We start from the raw sequence: 24,546 nt of genomic DNA on the forward strand, positions 1-24,546 counted from the left end.
AATTGATCGTATTCACACTTCATATTTTTATTATGAAGGATTTATTAACTTTTCGCTACATATTTTAGTTTTATTTTTACATATAGAACACACTGGCAAAGTTTGAATATTAAAATGTTAAATTAAAAGAAATTGTGCAAATTATTTTCGTTTTGAAAACTTTTTCACTAAGCATGTTCTTCACTTTTAGCAGTTCTGTATCTATCTGTGATTATTCACATTGTTATAAAATATTTTAAACATTATTACATTTGATGAAGGTTTGTCCCACGATGAAGAATTGGCCCCACGATTGTCCGTTTTTTTTTGTTTCTAAAGCATTATTTCACTATTAAACAGAAAACATAATTTTAGCCAAGATAAAAGATAATTTTAGATCGATTAAATACCTTACTATGCGTCGCGTTTTCGCTGGTAATTTAAACAAGTTTCGTAAATGGTAAATATGGCACAAAATGTGTTAATAAGAGTCACTGTACGTAACATTGATACAAAATTTAAATGACATATTGTCTGAATGATGAAAGTGGACACAGCTATTAGCACCGTGCTGTATAGTTTTACGGTGTTACATTTTATTACAAGATAACATTATATTTACAGATGTAATTTGTATTTAAATCAACAATGTTATTGATGTGTACTGGTCGTTTCAATAAAATTCAGTAATAAAAACGTATTTTAAACTAAAGTAAAAAAAAAAAAAAGAAGTACAAATTCCAAGTAAACGTTATTGGATTATAATAGTTTGTAAATCTAGACTAGATTTAGCCTCGAGGTGAAGTAACATTTTTTCATAATGAGAAAGTACTTTTTTATACTAAAGTGGATAAATCGATACATCGATAAATAATATTCTATTGGAGCAATTTTCAAATGATATAGCGATACGTAAATTTTATTTTTGACAACGAAAGACCATGAGCAAACATATTTTAAAAGGTACAGTGTTTCAATTACATCAGCGGTTATTTCAAAAGAATTAACAAGTAATTTGCACCATGATCTTCGAAAAATAAAACTACTTTTGTTATCAAAAAAATATTCAGATAATTCTGTTCATTTCAATTATTTTGTTTTCTTACAACTGACATTTTGAACTCATAAATCTTTAAATCATGCAGTTTTCATGTAGTAAACAATAGTTTTGTCCGTTTACAAGTGATATTTCAAATCATACAATTTTCGTGAAGTAAAAATAATTTTAATTTAAATAAAATTACACGTGGACCAAAACTTTATGCGGGTAATATCTAAAAGATCTTAACTTACATCAGAAATTCAATGTTTAACGTTCTCATAGTGTACCAAAGAATTGCTTATTCAATCAATAGATAAACATTAATAAGACAGCAATCCCTCGATCATCTGTATGTTCATTTCAATATAAAAAACGAAGAGAATACTAAATAGTAAGAAAGCGAAATAAATGGTTCTAAACAAAGTAACAATTTATGTGATCAAAGTTCATCTTGAAGATCATCAGTGAATATATTCCTATTTTCTTTGATGATTATCAAGGTAGACAAGAGCGTCGAGTGCGTACAGTTAACAACGGATATGATAAAGACTGTCCTTTTAATTGAGCTGTAATTTGTAAGAGATAAGCTTTTCCTGGCTGTAACCTCTTAAGGGTGAACGGAAGCGCTCGATCTTTCGGTGGACTTCGTTTCTCTTCGCAGACCTCGAAAGTGTACTCAGAACGTCGTCGACGATGAAGGCCGCATTGGTCTGGAATTGTCGTCATGCTAGCCAGCGATGAGCTGCTTTTTAGTTCACGCACGAGGATGCAATACTTTGCGGAGCCTGCTGATTCAACCCCTATTGTCACCTCGTGGCAAGTTCTTAAGGATCTGTATTCACGTGGCGCACTTTTGGATGGTATCTAAACAAAATGTAATTCGGTAATTTATACAGTGTAGGGCATAACTGAACCAATAACAATGAAGAATTGCCGATAACTGTTATAACTTTGTAAACCTAGACTAGATTAAACTTGATATAACTTTGTAAATCTAGACTAGATTAAACTTGATGTAACTTTGTAAATCTAGACTAGATTAACTTTGTAAAAAAAAATTACACAACACTTTATTCTTATTTTAAAGCACAGAATCTCTATTTTGATAGTGCTGAGTTTATTTTTTTCTAAAATGATTTTGCGTTGTGGATACTTTTTTCCTCGAAAGTTGTAAAAATTCGAATCTGTGAGAACATTGAAAAATTTTTTTTTTGCTATTAGATCTATTATCATTTTGAAAAATGAAATTTTCTCTTTACAACAAGCACTTAGAATTTGCCATGCAATTTTTTTTAGTATTTTATCGAATTTTGTATATTAGGATTCAAAAACTAACATTTCGTCATTTAATCTTAGTTTAAAGATCAATAAAATGATGAAAAAAAATCGTATAGATTTTAAGAGATCCTGAAGAAGAAATTTCAATCTTCAAGATAATAGTGGATTTAATAAAGAAAAAATTATTTTTAGAGATGTTTGAATTTTTATAATTTTTAAGAAATATTTTAATTTTTCTATTTCTCTCTGCTATGTGATATGAAATCATTTTTAGGAAAAACAAGATTGTGGAAGATTTTTTATGTCTTAAAATGAGACTATTTACTATTTCTTTTACAATTTATAAATGTGTTTACAAATTTAAATTATTGATAATTTTTCATCGTTATTGGATCAATTATATTTTTCATTGTATGTACTATATCTATTTTTATCTTTATGATTAAACATCTTATGGATTTAAATATTATTTTTGATTGATTAGTGGAATTAAAATGAAGTATCAATTAGTTCACTTTCTTAAATAATTTTTTATACACAAGGCTTCTGTGCAAACTAATTTATAAATCAATATTAGTGAATTACAAATTGTAAATTGTAAATTTCTATTTCAGAAATACTAAATAACTTTATAAGTTAAATTTCTAATATCTTCAACATGTTTCACAAGTATTTATTATAGTAAGTTGTTTATTATAAGTTATAGAAATTTATTTGTAACATTTTTACAAATATTTTTATTAGAGGCTCAGCTTTAAAACAACGCTGTTTTATTTTCGAATATATACTGTGGGCAATACAAAACGAAATTTCTATGTTATAAACATTTGTTATCACAAACACGATATTTTCACAAAATTTCTTCTTCATTTTTCTTTATATATCCGAAGAAAGGATAGCAGTTTTCATTTAGGAAGAGAAAATAAAAAAAAAGTTGTTTTGAACGATATGCAAAAAAGAAAAAAAAAAGATTTCATTCGGTGTAAGACTTCTTTCTCAATAATACTATTCTAGTCACTATATATAGTTTTTAATAAAAAAAATAATAATTTATTTTATCTTAAGATAATTATTGCGTGATTGCAATATTGTAATTCGTTTATTATCGAAATAATTTAAATTATGTATTAATGCATATTACTTTACGGAATAGTAATAAGAATAATTCAATTATTTGTAGTTTCAAGTTCACATTTGCCTATTTTTCATTTCATATATATGTAATATATATATATGTAATCCATATGTTTGTATCCCTATTATTAAAATTTTCCTTTTATTAAAAAATCCCAAGTAAGCTTAATCTTAAAAGTAAGCTTTAATCTTTTCTTGTAGATTTCTGTCAAATTAAAAAATTATCGGGGAATTGCTAAAATTATTAAATATTATTATCACCTCTTTTTACAGAGGCGTAAATATTGTACTAGATTTTTTTTTTGATATAAGTTTCTAATCCAACAATTTAAATTAATTGTATGTACTATGGAAGATCAGTAGAATAAGGATGTAAACTATCAGACATGCGTTGTTAGGTTTAAGGATTGCCATCTACCACTTAGATTGTCCTATATTCGTTCATGTATAAAAGTATCACAGAAATTAAAGATACTTTGATTGATGTCAAAATATCAATAAATAACTCAAATGAAATTTTTATTCCTCATTTTCATCTTATTTTGGCTTGTAGAAGATCCATTAAATTTTCTATCACCCGTTACTTTTCGTTTCAGTTATTTACAAAAATGTCGATTACTCAAAGATAAATTGCTTTGAGAGAATTTCTTTTTATAGATATAAATTTTTTGATGACTCTTGGGTAAAAGAGTACAATAAAAAATTAATATAACTTAGAAAGTAATTACAGCTTAATTCCGACTAATTATTTTATTTTTTTATGTTCACATTATTGGCAATGCGTGCTACTATTTTTTAAGTAGAAAGTTTAAAAATATTACGCATTGCTATATTTTTATCTCACATTATTAAATTTTTAGCGTGATTAGAGAACAATTTTACGCTAATATTATTCAGCATATATTAATTTATATAAAATATACCTGTGGATATATTGCAGACGATTCTTGAGTAGCTAATACTTTAATGGCAGATACTCGTACTAATTCTTGTGGTGTAGCGGATATCCGTAATGTATATGTTTTTCCAGAAGTTAAAGGTGGTACCCTTAATGATGCATATCCTACCACCTCTTTCTCCTACAAATATAAATTACAAAATGTGAATAAAATAAAATTCTACTCAATAAAAAAATTGAGATAATACTGCTGCTTCTTCACAAGAATCACATAATCTGTTTACATTCATAGATTTATGAATAATTAATTGTTTTATAATTATATAGTTTGATATAACAATCATGTGATTGCTTTTATCACATTGTGTGATAGAGTTATAATGGTATGTACATTGAAATACATTTAAATTATTATTATGAAATATTATTTCATTCAAAGAGTTCGTTAAAAATTATTAGAACCGATGTCGTTTCTATTTTTGCAAAATTAGAAACGAATAATGAATAAAATTATGTAATTCATATGACAACAAAGTTCAATTCACAAAGAAAACATTTTAACTTTAAATTGTGAAAATTAAAGTATGAAAGTAAGTTTAATTACATAAATAAAATGTGAAATAAAATGTAAACAAATAAATTTAATAAAATTAATTGTTTAATATAATTAATTATTCAAAACTGTGATTGTATTAATAGATATTTAATATTGCTAGATATTGTTTGAGATAACAATATAAAAATTCAATTTTTTGATTTACACGTAATAAAAATCTTTGTGCATTAGCCACGACTAGGAAATAGTTAGAAAAGGTTTATTACCCTTAAAATTCCCGAACCACTTAATTTTGCTCGGACGATGCCACCACCGCAAGGAAGAATATGAAAGGTACTCGAAGTATTTCCCGGAGGACGATAATGGAAGTTGATGAATCCATCGGTTTTACGCAGATTAGCTGTGGTATAATGTCCAGTGCGTAATCTTAACTCCGGTGTTTTTCGAAATTTTATAGTATCAGTCGCTATCCGATTCGAGACATTGTTTCGCATATTTACCTAATACAAAATAAATACAACTGATCACTGTTTGAAACTAACAGTATGCTTAAACTAGTAAAAAATGAAACAGCAATTTAAAATACGCAATAAAGAAATAGACACAATCTTTTTATTTTTAATATTAAATCAATGCTTAACAATATTACGTTACAATGACACTAGTAAACTAATAAAACAACTAAAATTATGCTTAAAGTAATTAAAATAAAGAAACAACATCTTTTAAAAACTGAGCATTTCTGTGAAAAAGAATTTCACTTTTCAATCCTCTGAGATATTTTTGCCTCAGTGAGAAGAGAAATAAAAAAATCTGGTTCACATTTACTTAAAAAGAAAAAAAAAAGAAAAAAAAACGTGATATATAGGTACTGTTGTAGAATTATGTCCTCTCCAGTTGCAATTACTAACCACATATAAGGTAAAATTGTACGTGGTATCGTACTTCATCCTGTGGAGCGTCAATTTTGTTTGACGCACGCAATGAAGTCCTTCCGGGATGCCACGGTGCTGCTGTTCTTTAGAGGAGGAACTCCCTTTTGTCGGATGCGGGTGAACGCGTAGAATATTTTGCGCGGCGCATAGTGTTAAAGGATGAGGCTGAGAGCCCGATGTCACGGCTAAACAGTAGTGCGACAAGTGGGGATCTATATTGCTGTAAAGATCAATGGATTTCTGTCGAATTCATGGCATAAATTAAATTGTGTAAGCCAATCTGAATTCGGTGGAAAAACGTTCCTCCGTAAACTTTATATTTCTTCAATGCATCGGTACTAAAGAAAATTTTTTTACTTTTCCTTTGAACATGAATTTGATGTGTTACTTTTTCTCTGACTATGAATTGACATTGTAATGATATCAATTATTGCATGCACCGTGTTCAGATAAATTTTAAAATATAATATTTCGGAAAAATTTGGCAATTTGTTTAATTTGTTGATAGTGTTTCCAGGTTGGACTGGATCGAATGAATTTTAGAACTTCTCTATTTCCATTTAAAAATTAATTAATTTATTTCATTTCATTTTTTCATTTCAATTTGCTTTTACACGATTTTCGAAGTATTGATATCATCAAGTCGTCCTTGCTCTTTAAAATGAAACTAAAAGAAAATATGTATTGTACAATTTCGTAGGAAACTTCATTACTAAAATATTAACAGATTTTTGTAATCTATATTTATCTTTCTTGCATCGAACTTATTAATTCGATTAAATTCAAGAAGTTGTTAAATACGTGAAAATTGTAAAATTATAAAAAAAAAAATTATAATTCACAAGTACAAAACAATTAACTAGAGTATTTATATACAGGCTGGTTTAATAAGAATTAATAACTTGAATGTCTCCGTGGTTTTTGGCAGTAACAATCTTTCATAGGAATTTCGGAAATTTCAAAATCGTCTTTTTTTTTAATAAAATCATGTTTTCTTTTTTGTTTGTTTACCAGTCGATACAGTTTGATATTCTCTATAAAAAAAAGTATTAACTTACGTGTGAAACTTTAATTTTGTAAAATCTATCATATAAAAGACGAGGAACGGTATTCCTCTGTTCATATTGTTCTCGTTTTTCATGCAATATATTTTATAAAATCAAACTAAAAATATTGAATAATTTTTCAATATACACAAGTTTTTATAGAAAATGCAAAGTTGCATTGATTAATGAATCAAAAAATGAATGATTTTATTTAAAAAACTGTAGGTGACTTTGAAATCTTCGAAATTCTTCAAACTACAAAAAAATTTATCATATTATAACCCTCTCTATATTGAACAACTATTTTCGTTAACAAAATTTTTTCATATCTCTAAAATCAATGGAGATATTCAAATACTAATTTTTATTGGACCACCTTGTGTGTTATTTTTATTTTTTTCAAAAATGTAATTAAAACCGATTATACTCGTATAGTGAATATAATAGCGCGTATAATTATTAATCGCATATAAATATTAAACCACAAGTATACTCATTGTATTTTAAATGTGTTCCAACGCAAAACATTGAAACAGAAATGGCAACACTAATGAAATCACATGATTTGAGTTAGCAGTGAATATGACGATTAAAAGTAAAATTCAAACGCACGCATATATATGTAAAAAATTCTTTATCTTGGATATGACATTCACATAATAATAGTACGTTTAAACTAAACAGACACTTGTATCTCGTTCATTTCATCCAAATTTGTGCTCGTATTCGCGTCGTTATACTAAGCGAGTGTTAATGTCATAAATAAGCATGAATTTGGCGAAACGGTGACTGAACGAGCATTTGTTTTGTTGGTCTAACACGAATGAGTTAGTTGAAGATCACGTGCATCAAAACTCCATTTATATAAACTGATTATGAGACAAATATTTTGTCTAATTGTATATATCACTGATTACAACAATAATAGAATAATAATACAAGTCCACTGATTCTTCCCTTATGAAACAGAGAATAATAATACAAGTAGAATAATAAAATAATAATACAAGTCCACTGATTCTTCCCTTATGAGACAAATATTTTGTCTAATTGTATATATCACTGATTATAATAATAATAGAAGAATAATACAAGTACACTGATTCTTCCCTTTATTAATGATTTTTTGTCCATATGGTAGAAATGAAGGTTCGAATGTGAAATAAGCTAGTTAGGTTGATTAACTGAAATTTGATCCAAACAAATGGAGTCCATATAAAACGGAGTTATAGTGGAAACAGAAATATGTTTTTCTCTATACAAAGTCAAATGCACGTACGTATGTCTAACATTTATAGAAAACTCCACTTTAAGTTTTCCAACGGCTTACATGTTAAAAAAAGAAAAAAAAAAAAATTATTAACAGTACCTTTTATTCCAGGATATTGTGAGCCGACGTTTGCTTCTTCGTTGCTGAAATCTTAACCAGCGGTGACGATTTTCCTTTTCGTTCACATACAATTCTGGAATATGGCTCAGGCTGCTTGACGTGGCGTATAGAAGCACCGTGCCCGGTGTCAAGTTTTGTAAATTGGCATCAGGAGGGTTCACGGATTTAATTTCGAACCAATAAAGACCAGCACGTGTCTTTGATATTGTGAAATTCTGATCCTCTGCACCCTCGTAAGTGAAAAGGGGAGAGCCTGGTTTCAAACTCTTCACTGGCCACCGTGTTTGCACTGTTGCATCGATTATGATACACTTTATCACAAACTCTCATTTGCCTTCATTCATATTTTAAGTTTTTTCGTCTTACTAATCTAATTTCTTTTAATTTTCTATTGGTCGTTTTAGATAAACATAGAGCTAACAAAAATTTTGTAAAATATGATCGTTCCGATAAAAAGAAATTTCGAAAAAATATTCAATAGTTGAATATTCTAGTAAATATTCTAGAAACTATTTAAATATGAATTTATATGAGTTTAACTTTTATTTATATATGTATAATCCGTACTAGAATATTGTACAGATAACCTAAGGTGTATAAAATAATTAGTTCATTTATTAAAGATACAAAGAGATTAATGTGTTACAATATATTGAATGTATTAAAAAATATATGTTTAAAGAATGCTTAATCTGTTGTATGCTTTGAAAGATTAGAATTCATTAAAAAATAATTGTAAAAAAGTATATGAAATAATGATTATATTTGAAAGTATTCATTTATAATTAAAGCAACTATATTTTTATAACTAAAAATAAGAAATGGTGGAGAGAAGTATTATGTTCAAAAGATAGTTATAGTTAAGTTTTTATTTAAGAAAGTGTATTTCCCATCATTTGAAAAAAAAAATCAATAAGTTTTAAATTAGTGCAAAATTTAAAGATTAAAGATTAGCGTTGAATAAAAATTTTTACTGGTTAATTAATGCAAGTAATTATATTGTATAGAGTAAATATAAATAAAAAATATAGTAAATAATATCACAATAATAATGTAGCTTGTTAAATATTCGAAAAGATTTTACGATATTTTATATATATTTATCCAACGTTACGTAAATCAGTAATGAAAATCAGTAATGAATATATAATCAATAAATATATTCAGAAAAATGAGGAAATATAATTAGCATTGTTAATATTTATATTTTCACATATGTATTAAATGTTTCATTTATTATAATTGAAAAATTAACTTCCAGCAGAACTTTGAATATCATTCTTTTAAGTAGCCATCGATTTCTGACAAATTTGTATCAAATAACAAAAATTATTTAGTGAAGACAATACGTGTCAATTGCATTCAATCAGGAAAATCTTAAATGGCATCGTTATGTTGTATTCGAGATATGTACATCTAAAGTAATTCTATATTTCTAAAACATTTTATTTAAGTAAAATATTAGTAGAACTTCTTAAACAACAAAATTTTGTATCTTTGTTTTTTGATAATGCAGAAGTAATTATTTCAAATTAGTTAAGAACTAAATGTTATAAATATCTGTTATAAATATGTTCTTAATACTTCTTATTGATTTATTTGGATATTCTAGAGTTATAATAAAGATACTAATAGGTATTAATACTGAAAATATTAATTAACTTTGTTCTTTAAAGTTTTACTGAATATATCAAAATATAAAGAAAAACAATTGTATTTAAGAAAGAAATTATCACATTTGACATATGTGAGAAAAATATAAATCTATAAAATATAAAATTATTAAAAACGACATTATTCTTCACCATTTCTTTCTATCAATTAATTGTGATAAATAAATTTAACCTCTAAGTGGTGTTATTAAATACTTATAATATAAAAAATATATTGTGCCAAAAATTTGTGCTTTACATTGCTTAATTTTTAGATTTTTGATTCGATTTAATTTCACGACTAATCTCTATCTAGAAAAAAATGTAAATTACGAAATAAAATTAAATAATTCGAATTTTTGTAATACAAATTATTACAATTATACCATTGTCGCCTGTGATTGTCTAACGCCACTTAAGGATTAAATTAATTTATCATAAGCTTTGTTCTTTTAAAAGAATATGGTTGATTTGATTCACAGATTAATTTTAATATATTTTAGTTACAGGGTATCCCAAAAGATGAAGACTAAACTTATACTCTACTATAAGTAGATAAAAGAAGATCATATAAACCTATGTTCAAAAATGCTTCGTTTGAAAGGTGTCATAAGGTGTCAAAAATTTTTATTCATTGTTTCAAAATTTCTTCAAGAGTGTAGCTTCTATTCGTCGAATTCTTTCGAATATTCCTGTTGTGGAAATAATAGAAATCTTGAATACATGTCCAAAGTTGATTTTCTATTTTCATTTCATTTTCACAAACCAACTATTTCGCGTGACTCCACAAATAAAGGATCATAGGACTTGGATCTGTTAATATCGCGATTGATCCAACATTAAGGGAATTTTTGATTAAGAAATTCACGTACATTCTATTTAAAATAGTGCAATTCACATTTGGAAACGCGTTGTCAACGGAACATTCGTGTCTGTCTGTGATTCTATATGTAACAAGCCTTAAGAACAACTTCCTCTTGAAAATCTTTACAAAACGCTTGTAATTTTACAATGAAGCATTTTCGGACATCAATTTATATGAATTCTTTTTCTTATCCATTTGAATTCATTAACACAGAGTATGAGTTTCGCCTCTCGGAACATCCTGTACAAAAAATAATTCTCCGTACATTTTACTCCTTCCGTTTCTTCAGCATTCTCCGGTGGTTCCACGTAACTGACCGTCCATGATATTGGCCCACTACAGGGACTAACGAGTAATGTGAGAGGTGGTCCTTCGCGTGGACTCAAGTAGTAGAACCTGCAATAATTTCATCTGCATCCAGTATGATATTAATGTTCGATACGTATTAAATGTAACCAAACACAAAGCAGTATTTTAATCAGACGATGTAAAAGATTCGTTTTTCAAAAAAAAAAGATACGATTCCTTTTTGGTATTATAATCCTTTTAGGAAGAAACTGCGTAAAAATGACAGATAACTTAAATTTTTAATATTAACAGTAATAAGGATATTTAAAGAAATTATATATTACTTTAAACGTTGTATTTTATAATACAATAAAAAAATTTCTTAGGAGAGATCAAAAATTTGACCCATAATTAAGTCTAAAGATCTATTCTTTTTTTTTCAGTAGAACCTAATCTTAATATTAGATACACAAAAATAATATCAGCTATAATGTTAGTTTATCCTTAAAATTTTATTCCATATGTATGCGAATGTATAATTTTACAAGAAATTATAATTGTACAAGAAATTATTTAAATTACTCAAGATTAGCGAAAAAATTGCTCATATTATTGTAATATTGTTATAATATTATTTATTTGATAACATATTTAATGTTTTCCTTCTCTAGATATCATCATTTATAATTGTCATTTATAAATTCGGCAATAAATTGATTACATTATCAATTATATAAGTAATAATAAACAATATGAATAATGCGAATCGCAAAGGCGGAGGATCGTTAAACAAATTGATATTCTTACAATGTTATAAATTTTATAATATAAAATGCCTATCCAAGAAAATGAAAAGAGGTATATAAAATAAACCTCATAATAGAGAATTACTGTAGAAAATAATAAATTCTCTGAACGTACGCAAACTTTGATAACTAATCATTAAACATTACGAACGAATCAGGTTTATAAGTATTTTTAAATTCAAATTCGTCAGAGAAATTAAGCAATAAATTTCATTTTTATGAAAGTAATTTATTTCTGCATTTATATTTTTTGAAATTTTATTTATCCATTATTTTATACTATACGTTTTATTATTATACTTCGACACCAGTACGAAACGGTCCATTTGTACAAATTATTAATTTTGAACTCTCTATACTCTACAATATGTTACGTAACTTGAAAATTATATATCCATAGTCATGTTTCATCTGCTTGTTCTTTCATTATTGTGTTTCGTCGGTACAATATCACTAAAATATCAAATAATTCTAACAAATATTAATTATCCAGGTTTAACATTGGAACAACTAGCTACGATTAACTAGTGAGTCTTTCTCCCTCTAATTGTAATTAAAATTCTGTTAATAAATTAACTTTCAGATCGAAATATTTGTTCGCATAAACGAATAAAAGAGAAGAGGCGTGAAAATACTGTGCATGTCAACGATGTGTCAGCCAAAAGTTAGCGACGACGAGGCACCTTCACACTAAACCTTCCAGAATCCAGCAACAAATAATTTGAATAACCCTCTTGAATAACAATAGAGTGCAAACTTCAATGAATACACACATACGCGCGTGCACGCGCGTATAAATGGATATACAAATGTGGCGTGTCGTTTATATTTAGTCAAAATGTTTGATCGTACAAAAGTTCCCCCTTCAAAGATCGTACCGGTTAAGTTTATGCCTCGACACAGCCGTCGTTGTTACTCTCTTTTTCTTTCTCTTTCTCTCTCCGTTTCGTTCCAACAAGATCTGCCCCTCCCCTTCGCTGGTATCCCCGTCGTCGTCGTTGGTTTCGTACGTCGCGTCGTCACAAGCTCATCCCGTAGTTAGTGTAGTCCGCGAGAGCGTCGGGACGCTCGCGCCACACGTGCTCTTCGTTCACGGCCTGGCACTGAAACGGCTATTGTAAAATTAGCGTCTACACACAATGCCGGCGTCGCGGCGTCTGGGGTCGCGCATCCACGACCCCCGTCGTCTAATTTTGGCGTTTGGTTTGTCCCGCGACAGGCTCGAATTGATTCTGTCATTCGGCCGGCAGCGCGAGGCCGTCTACCGACTTTCGTGGAAATCCACGCCAATAGTAGAGCCTGCGACGCGTGGCATCGCGACGCCTTCTCGCACGCGCCTTTCAGCCTAGACCCCCACTTCCCAGGAAACGTCGCGACCTTTCGCTTTAACGCACGCTAACCGAGACACACCGGACGACGAACCCCGGCTGAATGAAGTTCCTGAGAAAGGTAGCGCGGCGTGCTTATATTCCTCACCGTTCAGTTCAATCCCCGTTCAATCTTCGTTGCTTCGTTGTATATCGATCTAAGTATCTACTCACTTGCATGCTCGTTACTTTCGATTCAATCGATCGTCTCTCTCTCTCTCTCTCTCTGTCTCTGATTAACGCTAGAAATAATGTAGAAAAATTCGAGTCAAAGAAATTGGAATACAAGGAGTAGAATACGATTGCGAACGTGAGCCTTTATTCATATATATTTTGTAAAAATCACTCGAATTTCTAAGAAATGTAAATCCGCGAAAATACTCTAAAAAATTATAAATTGGTCATTTTGACTCTGCATTGGTAGTTCTAGCGAACGTGAGCCTTTATTCATATATATTTTACAAAAACCACTCGAATTTCTAAGAAATGCGACACTGTAAATTACCGCAAAATTACTCTAAAAAATTATAAATTGGTCATTTTGACTCTGCATTGGTAGTTCTAGCGAACGTGAGCCTTTATTCATATATATTTTACAAAAACCACTCGAATTTCTAAGAAATGCGACACTGTAAATTACCGCAAAATTACTCTAAAAAATTATAAATTGGTCATTTTGACTCTGCATTGGTAGTTCTAGCGAACGTGAGCCTTTATTCATATATATTTTACAAAAACCACTCGAATTTCTAAGAAATGTGACACTGTAAATTACCGCGAAATTACTCTAAAAAATTATAAATTGGTCATTTTGACTCTGCATTTCTAGTTCTAGCGTTAATCTCTTGCGCTAGAGGCTGATTCACGGACCGTAACGAGTGACCAAACTGTATACAATAATTCGCCTTCTTTTTTGAATTCATCGGTATATCACCGGATAGAAATGACTAGGAAGTAATAAATTTATTATTTGTTTTGCCCGGGTTATATTTCAATGTACTTGAAACAGAAAAAATATTGCAATTTTGGGCAAAAGTCTCTGAAATTTTCTTACGACTTACGATTGTGATTATTAATCGCAGTAGTACAGCCGATGATTACGCGTATGCATTAAACGGAGATTATATTATCGAGTGCAGTACTCTTAGTATTTCCGAATCTTCCGACAGGAAGTTTTTGTACGTATATGTTGAAACAAAATGAGTTAATAAATGGTTAATTAAATTTGCATACTACCCAGTTATCGGATAAAGCTATTTGATTCGAAAGAAGAGATTAAGATATGAAGTAGGGATGGATTCGAAACTGATCTTTAAATTCACGGAATTTTTAATCCGAAACTTTTAGCCTCTTGCGCTGGGAATGACGTGCCGCGCAAGTCGAGAATATTTGGCCCAAAATTGCAATATTTTCTGAGTTTCAAGTATGTTGAAATATAACCCAGGCAAAACAATTAATAAATTTATTACTTCTTAGTAATTTCTATCCAGAAATATATCGATGAATTCAAAAATGAAGGCGAATTATTGTATACGGTTTGGTCACTCGTTATGGTCCGTGAACCAGTTACTAGCGCGAGAGGTGAAGATTTCGAAACTTTCGAAACTCGGAACTTTTAAAGCTTATACTGATTTTATTTTACAAGTGGAATTTCTTGTTTTAAGAACCTGGAGTTAATACCTTTGTATTAATTTTTATTGGCCATAGTTGAACAAGAACATGACACAACGTACAAAAATATGCACAATGCAGATTCTTGTTAAAAACATTTTTTTCAGAATATACCTATCGACAGTTTTTTGATAATTTTTTTTTAGATTTGAATATTTTGCATTATCATTTCAGAATTACGATTGATTGCACATCTGCTTGTAACTTTAAAAATAAAAACCGCGTTCGCAAAGCATCTCACATCGAACATTCGAGATACACATACGAGTCAAACATTCTTTATTCACGCTGCGAATTATTCTTTATTCATTGTTATACTTTTTATCTGACAATGAGTTACGGAAGTTTTGAATTCTCAAAAGTCGAAACTTTTTAGAGAATAACCTATTACTGATATAAAGATAATACAATCATAATTCAATTAACATAACTCTGTTCTTGATATTTTTGATAACTTGTAAGTGGTAGTGATTAGTGAATGAATTAAGATAGTATTTTAGTAGTAATTGTATAATCTTCCATTTGGTCATTTAATGTGTAACGTTAACTTATAACAATATTTTTTAGTTCATGTAACGAATTTTAATTTGTCATGCACTTGAAATTGTTGAGCCTGTTAATGTACCTGCTAAAAAGTTAAATATACATATGTTAAGTTCAAGTTCAGAGCAATTGTGGAATTAGACTTAGCGTATGAGTTTTGTGGAAACTATCTGCTAATGTATGATGCATAGTGTCGCGACGCATTGGATAAATGCAACAAAATAGAATTATAGACGATAATATTGCCAGAAGAAAGCATATTAAAAACCATTTTACTTACATTATAAACATCAAAAATATTTTGTATAACAAACAAAATAATAATGAAAAGTATCGATCATTTAAACAATTTTTAATGAAAATAATTAATTCACTGCAATTTGCTTAGAAAAAGAAAATAGAAGAAGTATATCATAATTAATTTTAATAATTTTAATTCTTTAATACTTAGAAATATTCCAATAAAATTAATTGAAATGTTTTCACAAGTATCTATTAATTATTATTATTATTATTTATTTTATTTGAGATTGCATTTGTATGATTATTAGTGACCGCAGTCAACAAAATACATTAACGCAGAAAGTGTTGAAAGGTATAAAAATAATAGATAAATTACAAACTTATTAGTATTTATAGAGCTAATTTAATCTAATAATTGAATATTTAATTTTAATTTAATAATACAATATGACACGCGTTAATAGATATATAATTTAGTAAGGAATTTTTATCACATGAAGAAACACATTATTAGATACCTAATGTTCCATTTTCATAACTGCAGAGAACTTAAAATAATTTGAATAATTATGATTTCTGGTATAATTTTAATAATATGAATAATTTAATATAGGTGATTAGAATGCTTTAACAAATATTATGCAATATATTAAACAGATTAATGAATCTATAATAATTATTGACTTATGACATTAATGTTTAGAAACTAATTTTCCGATAATTTCATACGTGTTTAAAATTTCTTATAGTCCTTATAGTATATTTTTATAATAATAAAAAAATTTGAAAATAATATATAGAAGGAAGGGTCGTTAAATTGTTCAATTAAGATGATATTTTCATTATAAGACAATAACTAACTAATTCATGAAGTTCATTTAATATAATGCAATATAATATATTAATATAAATATAAATGTAATACATTATAATAATATAATAATTATATTTGTATTAATATATTGCATGTTATTTTTGTATTAAATATAATATATTAACATAAAAATATCAGAACTGCAGAGTATTATTTATATTAATTACAAGAAATACATAGAGTAAATTTCACATGAAAATATTCAATGGTAAGTTTAATTTACGAAATGAAAATATACGGCAAGTATCTACCGTGATAAATAAAACATTTCTTATAAAAAAATGACATAAGAATATAACACAATGAGTATAATTTTTATTAAAATTCATTCGTTAAAAGTCATCAAAATTAATAAAAACACATATATTTAATTAAATGTTATATTGTTTTTCAAGTATTTTCTGATACATTATTGCTAAAATAAAGAATATATTCGTTCTGTGAATAAAACGATAGATTCTTCACGAATAAAAATGTTTAATACGGAAAAATGGAAAATTTCATATGTACATGATGAAATATAGGAAATATAGTATATTGTACAAATATATATCATTTAACATTATAATACAAAATAAAGCTTGAAGTTGATTTTTAATTTTGAAAACTATGAAAATGAAATTAATTAAAGAATTGTGAGAGACTAAAATTGAGACTATGAGAGAGTTAAAGAATAACTTTGAATTGATATTGTTCCGATTAGGCTAACATTTTCATTTATCATTTCAATTTATCATTGTTAAATTATAACACAGTTCAACTCCAATAAAATAAAATAAAATAACTCCATTTAGTATAAATTTTAAACTATATTTTGTGTTTATTTTAACTTTCTCTGGATTCTTTTTTAACTGCTTTAAATTATATTTTTTAAGAATTAGTACGGCCAAGAAATGCTGCAACGAAGTTTCAAAGCATAATTTCAATAAACAGACTGCCGCGAAAGTTCAAATCATTTGAACCGCAGTTCATGCGATGCAACGAGAATTATATCATCTGCCCGTAATTCGAGTCAAATTGCATTCGTAAAATCTGTGCTACGGTTGATGAAACATGGTACGAGATTCGTGACGTTCTCGTATAAACGTTCAAAGCTCCATAGGCTTGGATACACGTGCATCGAATAAACAAGCTATGTAACCCAAACGAAATTCGCACGAATTGTTTCTATGGTTCAGCGAAAAGTGAATGCACCTTTCTTACGGGTCCGTTTATCTTTAGATCAAAGTACTTACTAAAAAAAAAAGAAAAAAAAAAAGAAGAAGAAAAAGAAAGAAAGATAAAAGATTTTACTTCCTTACGGTACAAAAATGCACATCGAGTGACAATGAAAATTTTAGGAGTAACTCGATTATACAATTCGAGTGATCTATGTACGTATAATCTGATTCGTAGTCTGTATTCTGTACTATGAATAGGATCTGGAACATGTCTCAGATGAAAGATTTCACTTTTAATATGTCTGGCTCTAATAAAACGTGATTTAAGTTACCAATTGTTCTTTCGTACACGAATGATAGTTGTGTAGATGAACTAGTGGTTTCTAAGATACATTAGTCATTCTAGTGTATCTCGATACTCGATAGTCAGAAGTGTAATACGTTCTCGGTAATGTAATCTACGGGTATCTACGTTTCTATTATATTGCCCGGCCAAAGGATTTGGCATTCCAAGTGAATTGGATTGTAACGTAATCCGTGTTACTTTGGTGTAAAATAATTCGTTTCATAACGGAAGCAAATGGAATACCATTCGTAGAAGGAAAAACCGAAAGGTATAAATTAAAGGTATAAATTTCATTGTTCATAAAGACAATCACGTTTAACTAATTTTCTAAAAGAAACAAGTTCACGTGTAGATCAAAATGATCATTTTTACATTGCGGAATAAATCAAATGATTTATTCGAAGTTACAAGATACTTAACACACACACACACATATATATTACATTTCGCTTATATGTGGGAGAAACTCAAAGATAGAAATTCACACATCTTTCAAAAGAAATTAAAATTTAACATATAGAATAACAATGAAGTGATTTAATGAGGGAACAAAACAGAAAGATTTGGTACATTCTATACACACACACACACACGATTTTTAATTTCAGAGATTAAAACTCAAAAGTCGCCAATTATAAAGTCGCAAACGACTTATTTCAAACGATAATACGCTGTGAAATTCCTCTGAAATTGAAAAATCAGTGAACTTCAGAGAAAAAAAGATTCAAAAAAGATATTTTTCTTAATTAACAACGACGCGTGTCGTTGAAACGCTTCGTCGCGGTCAGGTTGAAGATTTCTCGCAAGCGAGTGGAAACCTGGTGAAATCGAAGAAAACACGGTGAACAGAGATACTTACTGAGATACGTTACCGGGGCGAAGAGTGGCCGGTATCAGGTACTCGGGGTGCAGCACGCCAGTCCTGTTGAACTCCTGCACCCTGGTCGGTTTCTCGGCACCGAAGGGCCTCGGGCTGCCGATCGTTTTGTACCCCTGTTGTTGCTGGTGCGGTTGCTGCTGCGACAACTGCTGTAGCTGGCGCAGTTGCAACTGTTGCTGGGAGAGCTTTTCGCAGAAAGCGCAACCGGTGGCACGTCGCGCGTACACTGACACAAATACCAGGAGGTAGAAGAAGAAGTAGAATAAGCGGAGCGGTAGCGCGTGACGCATCGTGGGCACCGATTTTCCTCAGCTACGAGAATGTGAAAATATCTGGGGATAAAAAGGGCGACGACGACGACGCCGCGACGTCCGTCGTCCAGTGGCGAACGAGTTCGACTGTGTGCCGAACGGTAGACGATGCCAGTCGGCAAGCGAGGCTGCCGCTTGGGAAACCACGCTGAGACGAAACGAAATAACCCCTCTTCGCTTCCTACCGAGGCGACTACGTGTTTGCCCCATCTTCTGGAAGGAACCCTCCTTCCCCTCCTCGTCCTTGCCTCCTTTCCCTTACTCTCAACCCTGCCTCGTCCCCCACGACCGACCAAACCGTACACTCGTTACATTTTGCCGTGTACGTGCTAGCGTCGATGCACGTGTGTATACACGTATGTACGTGGGTGACCCTGATTCCACCGGAATTTTAGAGGAACGAACGCTTCGCGGGGTCCCCGCCAATTTGTTCACTGAGATTAACAGGAAGTTCGAGACCTGCCGTCCTCGAGGGTTGTCCGTGGCTTTTACCACCATTTGACGCTTTCTTGACGTGTTCTTCCTCGTTTACCGTGACCTTTAGTCTCGACGTAGGCTATGGACGCGACGGATTTATATCTCCGATTATGCAAAGCTATCGGACTCGTCGACGAGCGTTTCAACCAAATGTTTCCTTAATTCCTAAAATAGACGAATAGATTCACTGAGTTTGGATTATGCGTGAAACCGTTTGTTTTTTGCGGTGTGACGTACGTATGTAAGTACGTGCAGCAGCCACGTACGTACAGAAAATGATAAGTCGAAATCATCGAAATCATCTGACTTGCAATTGAGTACCACGGGTAAAACTGATGAAACTTTGAGCATTCCTGCTGCGAGCACGTCAAACGCGTATCGCGTATCATGTGTATCGGCATTCACGACGTCGTTGTAATTAGCAGCCTGAGAAAAAAAAAAAGAAGAAAAAAAAAAAAAGGAGAAATTCAAGGCGATTTTCTACGAAAAGGCAGCTATGCCGCGTTATACCGCTAGCGAATCAGCTTTGGAATAAAACGGTACCGTTCGATAAAACGGTGTCCTTGGTTGACAAAGAGAGAAAAAGAAAAAAGGAAAAACAGGAAAAAGAGAAGAAACAAAGAAAAAAAGAGTAGCGGTGCGTGCTACCTACGCAGAGATAATGCCGGTGACGTAGATAAGAAAGAAGTAATTATTAAATGGCGACGAGAAGCGGCAGATATCAGGCTACATAAGGTAAAACAAGGTGGATGGACGGTTGTAGAGCGGCATCAAACGAGGCCTTCCTGTTTCGCCGGGGTGCGAGGAAAGAAGGAGTCGATATGGCGCGAAGATCGTGCAGAAAGGGAAGTTATATACGGTACGCTTCGCTGTATCTTGGACCAACCATGGGACGATGATGACAGCAGGTCTGGCGGGTGGCAGGCCAATAAATCATGGCTTACAGTGTGGGAACCTCTGCCTATATGTTGCTCTCTGCGTGTATGGGGTATGCCATCAGTAAAACCTTTACTCCCGTGAGTTGATCGCAGGGTGACCGTACGTCGTACGTGTATATATATATAACTCTTTCTCTTTCTCTCCCAATGCTCGAGCCCGTTCTCTTCGATTCCACACTCTTCAACGGTGCATGCTCGGGCCACCGCCCGCGTGTAGCAACACCAAGAGATGAATATGCTGGTGCAGGCGTTGCGTCCTGTGTAGGTGTACATCCTTATGAATACATCATACATTGTTACCAAGAGGAGGCACGATGTATCTCGGGTAATCAGTAACGGTGCAGCGGTTCATCGAGATCAGCCTTTTTCGGTAATCACTTCTTTCCCGATGCTCTCTCGCGATCGTTGCCATTCAACTGTGTCAGCGATATTGTATTTATACCCGAAGGTCCGCCATCCATAAACAGCGGATACGCTTGCTAAAAAATGACTGCTCGAAACGCTGTACATAAATCGACATTGTTATATTACATCGGGTTTAACATCGGTCATCCTTCTTTTTTTGGCAAAGAAATTCGGCCGAGTCGATAGAGTCGAAGACATTTCACGTGCGGTCTACCGGGTGGAAAATCAGAAAACTTTATCTGCAATCGACATCGGCTATCGATACTTTTGTATTTGTTAACTACAGATACTACGAGGCACGTGTAATCGTAAAAGAAAAAAAAAAAAAAAAAAGAGAACAACGACGTAGGATCATCGTGTAAGATGAGCAACGAAACGAACAGCGTGTGATATTTCTTATGCAAATTCTTGCGCGAAAGAAACTGCGCATGAACAAATTCATGCGAACTTACAATTAATGGAAAAAGTACGCGTCGAGTTATTCGCGCAATGCGGCACCTCCTTCGTTATGTAACAGTGTAACGTAATTCATAAAAAGGGACACGTTTCATTTCGTGATTCAACAGGATCAGGTTCCGAATAGTACAGACACCGAAGGTGTATCGAAAAAGAAAGGACGGGAATAAAGGAGAATTGTTCGAAGAAGCAAAATGATAACAAGGAATAAAAACAGTTGTAACATGGTTTCCTCGGGTTTTTTGATGAGTTTTGATCAGTGCTTTTAACGTTATATTCCCTTTTCGCTTTTTTTTTTATCATCGAAAAGTTCTTTGTAGATATTTGAATAGCTGTTATAATTGTTTGCTATATTGTATAACTTTGTTAACGATAATTCGTGCACATGTTGCATAGAATGTATATGCAAGCATTTTTGTTGTTTCGATGTATTTTACTTTTGTACAAATGTAAACTATAATGTGTATAATGAATTGGAGCTTTTCTGTTGTTAACAGAATACGAAAAGTTGACTTTGTAAGTAATTTTTTTTGTAAATAATATTTTCCAGAAATTTTATCGTTGTTTGATTGTTTTCTAATTTTAGTGTACGTTAATGTTATGTTGGCAAATAATACCTGCGACATTGTTTGAGTTCAATAAAAATTTTCATTTCTTAATAACTTTCTGTGATCTTTGTGTGAATATATAGTATATATATAGTTACGTGAATATTTTAAAAAAATATTATAAGATAATCTAATTTTTATCTTTTTTAATCTATTTTTATAACTTATTTTTTCGTTTATTTTTTTAAATAAATAATTTACAAGTTGATATAAAATTACATTGTATTTAAATATATAAATGTTTTTTGACAAAAGCTTTTTAAGAAACGATTTGAGAAATATAGTAATAATTCTTGTGTTTGTATTTTGCCTGACAATTATTTTTCTTTTATACCGTGAATGTTTAAAAATTTATTTATCAATAAATCAATTGTTGTATAGATTTACGTGAATTTTATGTTCTAAAATGTCCATTTTCGTACTTCTTATAAACAATATATGTATGTATAATATATACTATATAAAGTAAATTCACGGTTTTTTTGTTAATTAGTTTTCAACACACTGATCGAATGTTTTCTGATAGATACTTGTTGCTAATTAAAAATGCTAATTAAAAAAAAAAAAAAAAAAAATGGAACAAATATACATATAGTAGTTCAAACGTTCAATTTATCTCATCATCGAGTACAGATAAATAACAACGGGTTGAAGCTACATATACCTGCAAGACAGAATGAAAAACACCGTTCGTTATTCATACGATTTCAGAAGATAAATTTAATATTATTCAGATCTCGGGCAATTAATTTCGGTGAAAATTTACACAGGGACAACAAAGTTGCAGAGTTGTCGCCGCCGAGTGCCGCGTAATTTCAATCTCGAGAACATAGTCTCCATTAACTTTTTTCGAGCACTTGTGTGTTTCCGGCTTAATTGCCTTTCTACTCTTTTTCCTTTTTATTTTTTCCATTTTTTCATCAGACTGGTTCAGAGCAACAAAATGGTAGATACTCTGTGATCGTTCATATATTGGATTCAAAGTTTCGATATCGAAACCGCCGGTCTCAATGAATAACGGCTTCACTTTAAAGAAGTTAAAAGTCTTCTGCTGGTTATTTTAATAGCCCGAGGATATATGTGGACGTCGATGATCTATACCTGCAACATTGTGGCCCATGCCTTGCATATAGAGCCAATGTGTTTGCGAGCTGATCAAAATCAAATCAGATCGCGAGCTAAAATTGATTGCATCCGAATTCCCAGTAATTTATATATTGGATCTGATCGTTTTTTTTTTTTATGACGTTCATTGTTCCTTACGTACTTGCTTCCTTGTACTTTAAGCAAGTGAATGAAGTTTATCGCATGATTATACTTTTTATCGAGGAGCAAGTTTCCAGTGACTGTCGTGAATTTGTAAATCAGCAATTGCGTGTTTGCAATGGCAATTTTTATAAAAGAGTTAATTTTGTTATCACTTTGCTTTGTTTTTTCTTTCTTTTTTTTTTTTTTTTCATAGTAGAAAACTTCATTGTCGAGGAGGATTATCTTTTATAATAAAGATATCGTTACTGATATATGAAAAGCGAGTATAATAAAGAGTGATACTATCATTTGACATGTTATTCTTGAACGATACAAAATTATTTCTGCCGATTCTTTTACATGAAAACCACTCTGACCAGTTATTTCGATCTTCCATTATGGAAACTATTCAAAATGAAATAATGTCTATACGCAAAACTTGTCGTATGTATCTTCCGTAATTTCATCCGCACATAAGAATAATATCCTTTATTAACAATATACAGTTACGAAACATATTTGTGATTTATTACTGAATGTTATTCCTTTATTTAACTGTATTCTGCTATCGTATTTTATTTGTCAATTTTCTCTGACATATTTCGCAAGGGCAAACTACTTTTATACAATAAAAGAATCATAGATCATCAAAAGAATCATAAATTACTGTCTATCGATATTTATGTTCACTGTTTTATAATCACTAAAGGAATTAAAAATTTTTCTTTTAAATTTTCGGCGATTCTTATTTCTCATCATCCATACTGTTTCCAACCATATTAAATTAAGGTACTTTGAAATGATCTGTTTCAATGGACTGTTTAAATAACTAACTAGAAATTTAATCTGACATTAGATTAAAATATACAAATATATTTTTATTTTCATATATTTTATTATATTTATGTATATTTATTATTATAGACGACATATATTATATATTGTACGTCATTATTATATATACATATATTATTTATCTTTCTTTTATATATAATATTATATTAACTAATAATATTAATCATAATTAAATGAACTAAAAATATAATTGATAGAAAATAAATGAAAATTTTAGTATATAAAACTACTGGTTGCAATTGATATACCAAAGATGAATGTTTTTGACACAGAAATTATAAATTCTGAAAATTCA

At 30.4% G+C, this 24,546-nt stretch overlaps 1 protein-coding gene across 1 annotated transcript; it reads right to left on the reverse strand.

Moving 5' to 3' along the window:
• Positions 1–591: 591 nt before the first annotated feature.
• LOC122529376 (protein NDNF) lies at positions 592–19,498 on the reverse strand. The gene is made up of 7 exons (XM_043655457.1): positions 18,933–19,498; positions 11,041–11,171; positions 8,238–8,547; positions 5,799–6,042; positions 5,154–5,387; positions 4,357–4,512; positions 592–1,885 (listed from the first exon to the last, which is right to left on the reverse strand). Exons 1-7 carry the CDS (start codon positions 19,241–19,243, stop codon positions 1,517–1,519), a joined length of 1,755 nt encoding a protein of 584 aa, XP_043511392.1. The 5' UTR covers positions 19,244–19,498; the 3' UTR covers positions 592–1,516.
• Between the last annotated feature and the right edge of the window lie 5,048 nt (positions 19,499–24,546).

The sequence above is a fragment of the Frieseomelitta varia genome, unplaced genomic scaffold, assembly GCF_011392965.1.
Source record: "Frieseomelitta varia isolate USP_RPSP 00005682 unplaced genomic scaffold, Fvar_1.2 scaffold_285, whole genome shotgun sequence".
Taxonomy (NCBI): domain Eukaryota; kingdom Metazoa; phylum Arthropoda; class Insecta; order Hymenoptera; family Apidae; genus Frieseomelitta; species Frieseomelitta varia.

Coding starts and splice junctions, on each gene's coding strand:
- LOC122529376 (XM_043655457.1), bottom strand. CDS start 19,243: ATGCGTCACGCGCTACCGCTCCGCTTATTCTACTTCTTCTTCTACCTC. Junction 11,172..18,932: donor CGCCCCGGTAACGTATCTCA/GTAAGTATCTCT, acceptor AAATTATTGCAG/GTTCTACTACTTGAGTCCAC. Junction 4,513..5,153: donor GTGGTTCGGGAATTTTAAGG/GTAATAAACCTT, acceptor TTATATTTGTAG/GAGAAAGAGGTGGTAGGATA.